The sequence below is a fragment of the Copidosoma floridanum genome, unplaced genomic scaffold (assembly GCF_036245765.1).
Source record: "Copidosoma floridanum isolate Cflo_tuat_1 unplaced genomic scaffold, Cflo_Japanese_pri ptg000025l, whole genome shotgun sequence".
Taxonomy (NCBI): Eukaryota; Metazoa; Arthropoda; class Insecta; order Hymenoptera; family Encyrtidae; genus Copidosoma; species Copidosoma floridanum.
In genome coordinates this window covers 4,682,376-4,693,990 of record NW_028321902.1, presented here as the reverse complement: position 1 = coordinate 4,693,990, position 11,615 = coordinate 4,682,376, and the positions used below count along the sequence as shown (strand labels likewise).

Below are 11,615 nucleotides of genomic sequence, written 5' to 3'. Positions count from 1 at the left end.
TTGAGCATAACATCGATTTTATCTTTATTTATAAATCTTACCCTGATAATTAACTTAATCAAGTTTTCCTAATATTTTACATGTTTTTTCAAACAAATATACAGTATATTCCGTAAAAATTAAAAAACCATCAACACCTACTTCCTCCTCTTTCTACCACCAACTTTTCTCCTGAAATCACGATTTCCTTTGCCTGCTTTGGGTTTCTTGCTCGTTTTTGGAGTCGACTCTTTCATCTGGCCCGACTTCTTTTTCTTCTTTTTAGACACTTTGCCACCCTTGGTTTTTCTAAGAGCATCTTTTTTGGGATTTTCGTTGAAGCGACCCATAGAGGCCGTAGACACATCAGCCACCTTAAATTCATACAAGTAAAATTAGTTACACCTGCCGTAAGAACAAGACACCTCAAAAAAAAAAAAAAAAAAAAAACAATTTAAAAATGAAGTGTACCTTTGCACCAACATCCAGCTGCTTGGCATCCCTGAAGTGTTCCGTACTGGGCAGACCAACTTTAGGAACCTTGATATTCTTCTTCTTGGCCAAATTCCTGAGCCTCTGCAGCTCGTTCTTGGCAACCTTTTCCTTCTTGGCCGTCTTGAGAGCTTCGCGTGGATCCTCGCGAGGCGTGCCATCCTCGCCACACTCGATGAGCCACTCCTTTTGTTTATCAGCCTGGGCACGTTTGAAGCCAAAGTTGGGTATCCATTTCTGGAGCTGTTCGTCCCATTTGAGTTTGGAGCGGCCCTTCTTTTTCGTCCGGATGCCCTTCTCCTTGGCGAATTGTTGCCATTTCGTGAGCGGCTTGGGCTTCGGTAGTTTGCGCGCTCTGGGCAAGAGATAGTTGGGCTTCGGGAGTTCGGCGACGATCACTTCTTCGACACACTTGGTCGGCAAGCTCCAGACTTTGTTGACGAGCAGCTGCACGTTGTCGCGCGTCGTTGCCTGTAGATTTGACTCTTTGTCCGTTTTCAGGTCGAGGGCATTGTAGTCGGAAAGCAAGAGGGTGCCCTCGTCTATTTCGACCTCGATTTCTTTTTCCTTAGACTCGCTCAACGGAGCCGACAGTATTTTATTTACTACCTCCATCTTTTGAGGTTAGATAACAAAACCGACCAAAACAACGCACGACACGTGCGTGTGTCGGCGTGAGAGTGAGACTGATGATTGTGATGGTGCAGATGTGCAGTGATTCAGAATTTTAGGAGCCACTTTTCGCGAAAAAATGAAGACCGCTAGATGGCGCTGATCCAAATAATCATTACCACTCACAGTAGAGCCATGTAATCAATTGTAAACCAGCCGCAACTAATATAATAAATGAACAATAAAAAGTTAAAATTTTCTGTGCTATTTGCGTCAAGTTTACAATTCATTTTGGACCCAAAAATCGACCTCCAGAAGTATAAATATTTTACTTATATGGTTTAAAAAATTGACCGAGATGTTGTTCATGAGAAAAATAAAAAAATAAAAAAAATAAAAAAAATTACCCACCAATAACAACAGTTATTAAATTTCATTCTCAGTTTTATATCCGAACTCAGTTTGTACAACTTCGCCAATACAATTTTGGCACGGGAAGAAGAAGAAAAGCTATGATTCACTTAAAAAAAAAAAAAGCACAAAAACCAACGGCCGACAAGACAATCGAAGAAAGTCTTAAATCATCATCATTTTTATATCACACACACGATTAACAACGAAAACAAAAAATGTGCGGTTACACAACGGGCGTTGCCGTAAATCGCGACTCGAGCACATATACTTATATATGTACAAAAGTACTTATCCATCAAATTGAACGAAGCAAGATGATGATGATGATGATGGTATAGACGTAAGTAGCGCGTGGGCGATGTAATAGCAACGGACGATGACGCGATGCAATCTTATGGGTGACGGACGGAGCGACAAAAAACGACGATAAACAACAATGAGTATTACACATATACTTATACACACCCCACGTATATATTATGTACTAGCGATTCGTACAAATCACGAAGCACACGAGACGATGTGTCACTTTGTTTATCAAGCGTTTCGCGTCTCCTCGACCAGCTCCGCGCGTCATTTTAATTTGAAACATCCACTTTGCGAGATAGAATCTTTTTTTTTTTTTTTTTTTTTTTTTTTTTTGCAAACTATTAAGAAAATGTAAAGCTACAAACTTGTTCAATTAGCTTTACATGGTAAATAAAAGAGTCGTATCGAACGAAAATTCAAGTGCTCTCTGGGCGAATGAGCAATGCTACACAAACATGTCGTGCATGCATATTTATGAAAAAGGTATATGTATCTCTCTGGGCACGCATGCACGTAATCTTCAAGGCCTCGATGACGTGAAAAAAAAAAAAAAAAAAAAAATAACGATCAGCGCGCGTACAGAACCGCGAGGCCGTACCTTTAATGTCGTACTCGTGGGCAATTAGGTGATTTCAAAAAGTGGATGTCACTATACTCGAAGAAGACAAGGTCCTCTCCCTCGTACTCGCACATGTATATTTATTATACACACGTGTATGCTTTAATAGCCTCACCCATTTTAGACGCATAAATCGGTATACTTTGATTTTTCATGCATTACCCGATGCACACATGATCGTTTGTAAAAGTAAATCCTGGAAAATCGTAAATAATAAAGTGAGATGCGACGACCGGCATGTGATTGACGGCTTTTTCGCTCTCTGTCCCTCGTTGAAATGTATTTGTGTGTAGTTTTAAACGGCGATCGGTATAAAAACAGCAGATTGACGAACAACGGGACGTTTTCTTCCAAAAGAAATCGTATATAATATGCAGTACCGGGACGAACAAATAAAATGACAAATGAGCGAAAGCATCATTTTTTTAAACAATGGGTGTACTCACTCTCGAGGGAGGCGTCATTGTACTCCTCGGGTATATACACATAACGATTCAGAGGTAAGAAAAACAACAATATACACACGTAGAAGCCGAACGCATGCGCGATAAATCGGCAAGCGGTGACTTTTTAAGGTCCCCCCTATATGCATGGGTGTACTGTGGGGAGACCGGCAGTGGCGAAGTAGCGTCCATCTCGCATGTACGAGTGAACATATATTTATATAGGGTCTGTGGATACAGGATATAGTCTGCGAGCTATTATCGAGCATATATATATAGAAATCGTTATCATGTGCCGCTGGCTTGGATGCCAGTGAACGCCTATGGGACTCTGTGATCGTCAGGTGCGTGTCCACAGGTTTTTTTCTACTTCCTTTTTTTTTTTTTTTATACGTTTCATGTAGTTTTCGTGTGGATGCACAGTGACTTTTAAAAAAAAAAATATATACATCTTTTTTAAAGATTCCTATCGCATTTTGGTAAGTGTGCTTTTTTGGTACTCCATACTTGCTTCGTAAATAATACCTTATTTTGCGTGTATTTTTGTTTTTGAATGTCAATGAAGCAAAATTTTTAGTCATATTGTGTCACATTTTTATTTGCTTTTGAAAAAATCAAGATATTTACACAATTTTAGTAAATAATGTGTCAGTTAAAAAAAAGAAAAAAAATAAAATCTACTTAAAAACCTAAGGCGCGTAGAACGTGTTCCAAGACAAAAAGGGCTTGAAGGAGGGGGGGAAAAAGGGATACCGGTCATAAAAAGCAGGTACAGCTGCAGCGTCCATCGGAGCTCGGTATCATATATCGTGGGGAGGTCACTGACACACGCGCTCTCGGAGGGAATTCTGCCTTTTCCATGTACTTATACCTTCACGCGTTACAAATATCTTTTCCGTGCTCTCTTTCTCACTTTGTACACCCATGCATATTGTACAACTCGCTTTGTACTTCTATTGTTATTATTTCTTTTTTTTTGTATACCGTTAACGCGTACCTACTTCTTTTTTTATGACTCGCGGTGCAGGCGATCGGTTCCGGTGCTCAATTGTCCGTGTCGCGAGGTGTATTGGCTGCGCCTTTTTTTTTACGCTTGCATGAGTTAAAGTGGGGAAAAAAATGTTTGTTTGTTTACACTAAAAATTAGGGACAGTACCAGGACACTTGTATAACTGCACTTACACGTGATAATTCGTTCGCGCCCGCATCATGTGATTCAATTTCCATTGCGTAAGATAAATCGACTACTAAGCTCAATCACGTGTTTACTTGTAATCTCAACAACAATTGCAGTTAAGTGTAATCGCTTTGATTTTTTTTTTTTTTTTTTTTTTTTTTCAATGAAAAGTTCATTTCACATCCGATAAGTCGCTCTTCAAGTCATCGGTGGAAATTATTTTAACGAATAAAAAATAATAAATAACATTAAAAATTATGAAAGTCCAGATTCAAAACGAGTAATAAAATTTAATAAGTAATTTTATATTATCAGTTATTATTATTTTTTTCCGTTATAAATGTCACTCTAGAAAACATAGGGAAAATAAGCGAATCCAAAGAACTTTTATTGTTAATTATAACTATCTGATACTTGACTTTTGAAATTTATAAGAAAACTAATAGTTATTAATAATTTTTAATAACAGATTATTTTTGTTGTACTATATCACATATCAGGTAAAAAAAATAATAATAAAAAATAATTAAAAATGATGATCTTTGCAGGCACTTGTTGTAACAATCGACTTCGTGAATGAAAAAAAAAAAAAAAAAAAAAAACTAACTTGCGACAGATAATTGCGAACAATAAGTTTCATTAGTTGTCTCAAAACTAGATTTTATAAACTGTAATTTTTTTTGTTTATTTTCAACTTATTGTTTGAAATAGGTATTACTAATTAATCAAATAAAATTATTTCCGTTTGGGAAGGTATGAAAAAAAAAAAAAATAAATAAATAAATACTTCACCAATAACTCAAAGGAAGAAAAAAAAAAAAATACGATGATGAATCACGCGCATTACGTACGACTGCAAAAGTTACATATTCACGGTAACGCGACACTTGCGTCGAAAGTGTCACCGAGCGCGCGTCTCTTAGCTATTATGGTACAAGAGGTAAAATTTTTTTTTTTTTTCAGCACCTCGACGTCCACTGCACTGCGAAAACCCATTTAAAATAAGCAAAAAACACCTTTTATTTTACAAATTTTAATTATCGAAGCCAATTAGTGCTCGGGCGAGTGTCTATTGTATACTTTTTTTTTGCCAGACACCCGTAACTCTATAGATGCCGAGTTTCGCAATTGCTCTGTTATATTTTAACTCTTTGGAATAAAACCTAAACGATTTAAACGTTATTTTCTCTCCCACTTTATTGTGCGTTGATTCCCAAAAAAACAGCATCTGCAACGCGTAATGGAATTTTTTTCGTTGTTGTTTTTCGACTAAACAATACAAGGTCTTACAGGCGTGGGAATCCGAAAATAATATGAAAACGGCCTCGATGATCCTGGCGGTACTCGCGGCCTTGGTAGTCCAAGGCGCGGCCAGGGAGTACGACTACTGTTACGCGTACGACAACGACCATTACCTTCTCATGGGCACCAAGACGGCTTATCAGTTTGTTTACGGCAGGTCCCGGATACCACCCGTTCCGAGTGAGTACATACATGTATATAGTTTTGCCTATATATACTTAAGCTTGGGCACGGACACGTCTTCAATTTTTCTTGAATTAAATATTTAGCTAAAATTGTGACGCGTTGGTTTAAAAATTTTTTTTTTTTTTATTACTTCTTATAGTATAATTTTTTTTTGGCAAAAACATTATGTAACAATTGTAAGGAAAAAAAAACAATTTTTGTACAAAAAGTGTCAAAGTGTTTTAAAATTTTATACCTGCAATATACTTTAATATTTAATATCCATATGAAAACTATTTTTCAGTCTCCTGTTGTGAATAGTGGCAAATACCCTAGAAATTGTTTTTCAGCAGAGTGCACTTTATCCAGAAAAAAAAATTTTTCTTTTAAAATTTCTAAGAGCAGAAAATTATTTACAGCTTAAAATTTCCACGCAGTTAAAATTTTTCACATATTTCCTCGTCTTACTGTAATTTGTCAGTGTCCTAAATTTTACATCGACAAGAAGGTTGGTATATTATGTCCAGACTTGGGCAGGACAACTGTTTAATTTTTTTTAAATACCATTTTTTGCCAAAAGTGTGACGCATTATTTATGCTAATAACATTTTTTTCAAGTACTATTTAGAACGCAGTGTTTAACATAATGTTCTTCCGAAAAAAAAAAAAAAAAAAAACAATACATAAAAATTTAAAAGAAAAAACTATGCGAGAATAAGGTACTTATGTGCTAAAAAACAAAAATTGTTTTACTTGTTCATCGTGAATAGTAATGATTTTTTTTTTCAAAAAGCACGTTAAAAAAAAAAAAATTTTTTTTTCTCAAGTATTAAAAACAATTACGCCCAAGTCTTTTGCCATCACCGTCTCGAGAATCCATAAGTAGGTTATTACAACTGAGCACTCGCGATGAGAGAGAGAAGCGAGTCGCCGCCGGCTCAGTGGGTCAGTTGCTAATTAAATGACATTGTGTCGCTAAATGGCTCATACTCGTCGAAAATTCGTGAATCTTTAATTGCCCAATCGTACCATTATGCGCGTACTCTTTTTTTTTTTTTTTTTATCCCGTTGCAAATGATTAATTGTTTGTCTAAAATTATCAATATTAAATAGTCTACATTGAGACCCACGTTAAAAAATGTCTGTCCGCTCAGGCTGCACGCCCATACAGATATGGATATTAGCGAGACACGGGACCCGCTACCCCGGCCGAGAATTCATAAGGCGCTTGCCCAAGCTCCTCAGTCTTCGGGACCAAATAATCAACGACAACGAGCCGTGTGAGTACCCCATTTATTATTACTTTTTACACCCGCGAAGAAAAAAAAAAAAAAAAAAAAACTAAAAAAAACCATTGCCGATAAATCGGCAGTCGGTAGGCTGTGCGGTGCCGATCTCGAGTTTTTGAGGAACTGGAGACCCAATCCGAACATGAACGAGGCCATGGCCGATTTTTTGACACCCCAGGGCGAGCAGGACATTAGACTGTTGGCCAAACGACTGCAGAGCGAGTTTCCCGAGTTACTGAGACCCGCACCTCAGAACATCAATCAGGAGAACTACAAGGTGTGCACAATCAACACAAGTAAATCATTTGTTTTTTTTTTAAATTAAATAATCGGTGTAATATTCTCATTTAGTTCAGATCCACGAAATCTCAACGAACCCAGGCAAGTTTGGAGTCTTTCATGGACGGTTTGTTTGAGAACAAGTACGCCGTACCGGTCGAGGAGCCACCGGCTAACGATACTCTGTTGCGCGTGAGTGCGAATTTACCCTTATAGTAAATCGAGTCACGTCTCACATGAATAATGCTTGTCTAAATGAAAAAAAAAAGGCTTATAAAAACTGCCCGGCGTGGGAGAAGAATTTGGTACACGATCCCGTGGACACCGAGTCCGAGAGGTTCATCCTTGGCTACGAGTACCAAACTGTCATTGCCAACGTCAGCAGGAGACTGGGCTTCAAGTACCAAATCGACAATGGTAACAATCCCATGTGCTGCGCTTATCGAAGTTTCATACGTTAAAGATATTATTTAATTGTTTATTCATAAAAAAAAAGTTACAAACAAAAATTAATAATAATGATAAATAAATTGCAGATTTGAGGCTACGATAATATTTACCATTGATCTATTTTGTGTATGTTGTTAGTAAATCTTTCTAATAGTCATTATTAGTTTTTTTTCTTCTTTTGCATATTTATTAATATTAAATTGGAATGTATGATTCCCACGATTAAACAAAGATAAAAAATAATTAGATGTTGTTTACAAACATTATTAACAGATATTCGAAAAATTTCATATTTATTGATCACAATGTGAGATGTAGGTAACTTAGAACGAAAGTAAACAAACAAAATAATAATCGATAACAACCAGCATTAACATTTATGAAACACTTTATATTCGGTCTCGAATCTGGACTTTGTTGATTATTATTATTTTTATTGCTTCAAGATTCCATCCAGTTGATGTACGACATGTGCCGGTACGAGAAAGCCTTGGAAATCGACCGGTTGTCCACGTGGTGTTCCGTTTTCAGCAAAGACGAGCTCAAGACTCTGGAGTACCTGGAGGACCTCGATTACTACTACTATTCCGGCCCAGGGCGTGAAATCAACACAAAACTCGGTTGTCCGCTCATGAAGGATTTGTTCGGTCATTTCCGGTAAACGAAAATAATTTCCACCACGTGCACACGGAGAAGCGAAAAATCACTATTCCGCGTAATAATCCGATCGCAGGGGGTAATTGCTCGTCCTACGAAAATTTAATCGCCGGAATTGTTGACATCACTGTCCGATTGTTACGCAGAACATTCGGACACTTGGACGAAATTTTTTCACACGAAAAATCGCGCGACACATTTTTCTTTTTGAGAATTAATTTGGTCAAATACTTTGGACAATTTTTTCTCTTTTTTACAAGTAACGATAATAAAATAATTTTTAGTCTAAATATAATCTAATACTTTTAAGCGATTTTTTTATAAAAGTAAATTAAGAGAAAAATAATAAAAATAATAGAGAAATTCCAGCAAAAATTATAACCATTTTGCACAGTAAATCAGATGCAAATTGGCAAAAAAAAGAAAAGTTGTTATTTTTAACAGTAAAGGTTATTGTTTCAACAGTTAAAGTTGTGGTTCGAAAAGTAAACATTCCCATACGGGAAAGTAAAATTTATCAACCGATCCTTTTAAGGTTCACTGTTCCAGCATATAATAAAAATAATATATTTTTTTTTTTTGCCACGTTGCATCCAATTTACTGTGCGTAATGGTATTTTTTGCTGGAATTTCTCTACAATTTTTATTATTTTTTTTCTCTTCCAATTATATCGGTACGTAGAATTGCCGATTTTCAACCCCACACCGATTTGGTTTCAGTAACTTGGAGCGTGGAAATTTCAACAACGAGCCCAAGGGTGTTTTCTACTTTTCCCACACGGTAGCGCTCCAGACGCTCCTGGACGCCCTGGGGACGAACAAGGACCCCACGCCCCTGAGGGCCGACAACTACCGGTCTATGTACAAGAGGAGCTTCCGCACCTCGACCCTCGGCTCGTTCGCCTCGAATTTGATTGCTGTATTTTACAGGTATGCAAAAATACATTTTTTTTACTCTCGAACAAGTAAAAAAAAAAAAAAAAAATCCAACAGGTGCAGCGATCCGCGATCGCCGAACAAAGTGATGTTCTACCAAAACGAGGCGCCAGTGCCACTGGACGGCTGCAGCGTCGGGCTCTGCGATTGGGAGTATTTGAAGGAAAAATTCGGTGGAGCAGCGGACGAGTGTAGCCTGGATTTTTGCTACAACGCCGGTAGCGGATTGACGACAAGTTACGTCGCATTGGCTGGACTGATGTTGGCGATCACACGTTTTGGCCTGTGAATTGATTTTTACGGCTCGAATCTATGTATATATTATATATTGCGTTGTTTCATAATATTATTCTGAGATCGGATGTTTTCTTCAACTTTGCTGCAGCATGTCAATTTTTATACATGGTTAAATTCATACGTACGACTTTTTATTATAAAGAAGAACAAAAATTAACAGTATTGCGTGTTTATGTTAAAATGCTGCAACGAACAAATCTAGATGGTATTCACAGCAGAGAAAGTATTATTTTTTCATACCTCGAATTAATTTGTTTCAACATTCGGTAATTGTTACAAGGGGGTTTTCGAGGATTCTGTTCGAATATGAGTAATTTGAAAAATAATAAAGTAAATAAAAAATATCTTAAAAAAGATCAGTACCTGTAATTTTCACAGAAAACGTCGATGAAATGTAATTAAAAAAAAAAAAATTGATTTAAAGTGATAGAACCTCGGCCATTAGGATTTATAAGCCGTTCACACTGAACTCTATGTTCTGATAAAGTTTTTTTTTCAAATTGACTATTGTTGAATTTCTTGTACAATTTTTGAAAAACACTATTATTTAAATGTTTTTAATTATAAATAATAAAATTATATGTGAATAATAAAAATGTTTATAATATTTAATGTTTAATATATTCTTGACAACACATTACGAAAATTAATTCACTATAAATAAAATTATGTAAATAACTATTTATTATTAACATAAAAAATAAACCAACAGAGTAGAAGGTAAGTCTTTCGATACTAAGGGTGTCGTATACCAGTTAAGTCCTTTTCTTTTATTCATCACGTGATTCATTTAGATAGTTTTTTTTCATATCTACGATAAATAATTTCTCAACCTATACAATAGTTTGGTTGTGAATACATATAACGATTTTCCTCACTAAACTTCCGTACCTCATGACTATAGGTATCCTTATTTATTTTCATTATATTCAATTCACGTGCGTGACAAAAATGTTGCATTTTCATGAGAATATCAATTTTTCTTGACCATATTTTTATCCAGTAGTTAAAGCACGAAAACGTGGAAAAATTTTTTTCTTTTTTTTATCCTGAAATGTTTTTTCTTACAAATTATGAAAGTAATATCTTAAAAAAGTAAGTGGTTAAAAAAAAAATATTATTTCAATTCTAATGCATTAACATAAGTAATGGGACAATTTTCAAACTGGAGCATGTGCCGGAATCATTACCTTCGAAATGACGTTGACTAGGCCGTTGACTCTGCTAATTTTATCAGCCATGTACAGTCATATTCATTAAGAAAGTTAAATTTTTTTATAAATAATACGTAAAAGTTGATTGTTCATTTATTCAAATGGCACATTTATGTATCAGTGCCCAACAAACATTTTTATCTACGGCAATGAGGTATGGTTTATGAAACCGAAAAAAAAAAAAATTTGTTACTTTGTTAGAACCCCGCAATAATGACGTCTGTCCCAATGATTTAATAAAATGTAGGTAAACTCTTTGCCCAGATTTTAATTCCAGCACCAAAAATACTTGAGTTGAATAAAAAAAAAAGTTTTTTTAAATCCACACTAGTCCGTTTCAAAAACTCTTCATGTTAATCAATTACTATAAAGTCACAATACATCCTATTGTATTTTTTTCTTACTTTTTCTAAACTACGTATACCTTATAATATGTGAAATATCCACTAAAGTCATTTTTTTTATTTTAGCTTAAAATGAAAAACCTTACAATAAACCCGATATAAAAATTAAATTAACATGGAATGCTACATACATTTTTCAAATAACATGAATTTCATAACAATCTTAAGAAATTAAAAAAAACTCATTTCAACGGTTTTTAATAAGCTCAAAAAATTGTGAAATTACTGAGAGTTCGATTATAATTATCCACTGAATTTAGTTCGGGTGGAAATCCAATAAGTTAAACCAAATGGTTTTAACTCTACGCAATGTGGTTTTATAATTTTAAAGGATATTATCTAATCAGAAAATCAATATAGGATATTATTTAACTAAAAAAATATAATATTTTGGAAGTAACGGAAACTCTAATGCACGTACATTCATTCCCAGGACCATTCAGCTGTAATCCTTGAAAGAATCACGTTACTTGCAAAATTTATTTATTTAATAAAAATCCAAATTCACTCTACATCGAACATGTATATGTGCATGAATAACCTATTAACATGATTTGTAACAAACGAAATCTATTTT

The 11,615-nt window shown here is 35.3% G+C and overlaps 2 protein-coding genes across 4 annotated transcripts; one reads left to right on the top strand and one right to left on the bottom strand.

Annotated features, from left to right (window-relative positions):
- Positions 1-7: 7 nt before the first annotated feature.
- LOC106638694 (ribosome biogenesis regulatory protein homolog) lies at positions 8-1,152 on the bottom strand. The gene is made up of 2 exons (XM_014352005.2): positions 451-1,152; positions 8-353 (listed from the first exon to the last, which is right to left on the bottom strand). The coding sequence occupies exons 1-2, from the start codon at positions 1,084-1,086 to the stop codon at positions 138-140; spliced, it is 852 nt and encodes a 283-aa protein (XP_014207491.1). The 5' UTR covers positions 1,087-1,152; the 3' UTR covers positions 8-137.
- Positions 1,153-3,071: 1,919 nt separating this feature from the next.
- Positions 3,072-10,027, top strand: LOC106638576 (multiple inositol polyphosphate phosphatase 1-like). Of its 3 annotated transcripts, none has more exons than XM_089595154.1 (9): positions 3,072-3,212; positions 5,338-5,527; positions 6,667-6,792; positions 6,885-7,078; positions 7,153-7,272; positions 7,350-7,497; positions 7,977-8,187; positions 8,908-9,117; positions 9,181-10,027. In XM_089595154.1, the coding sequence occupies exons 1-9, from the start codon at positions 3,192-3,194 to the stop codon at positions 9,410-9,412; spliced, it is 1,452 nt and encodes a 483-aa protein (XP_089451280.1). In that variant the 5' UTR covers positions 3,072-3,191; the 3' UTR covers positions 9,413-10,027. The 3 variants fall into 3 exon arrangements, with proteins under 3 accessions (XP_089451280.1, XP_089451279.1, XP_089451281.1); XM_089595153.1 differs by having other exon boundaries at positions 5,329-5,527; XM_089595155.1 differs by lacking the exon at positions 3,072-3,212 and adding an exon at positions 4,970-4,985 and having other exon boundaries at positions 5,329-5,527.
- The last annotated feature ends 1,588 nt before the right edge of the window (positions 10,028-11,615 follow it).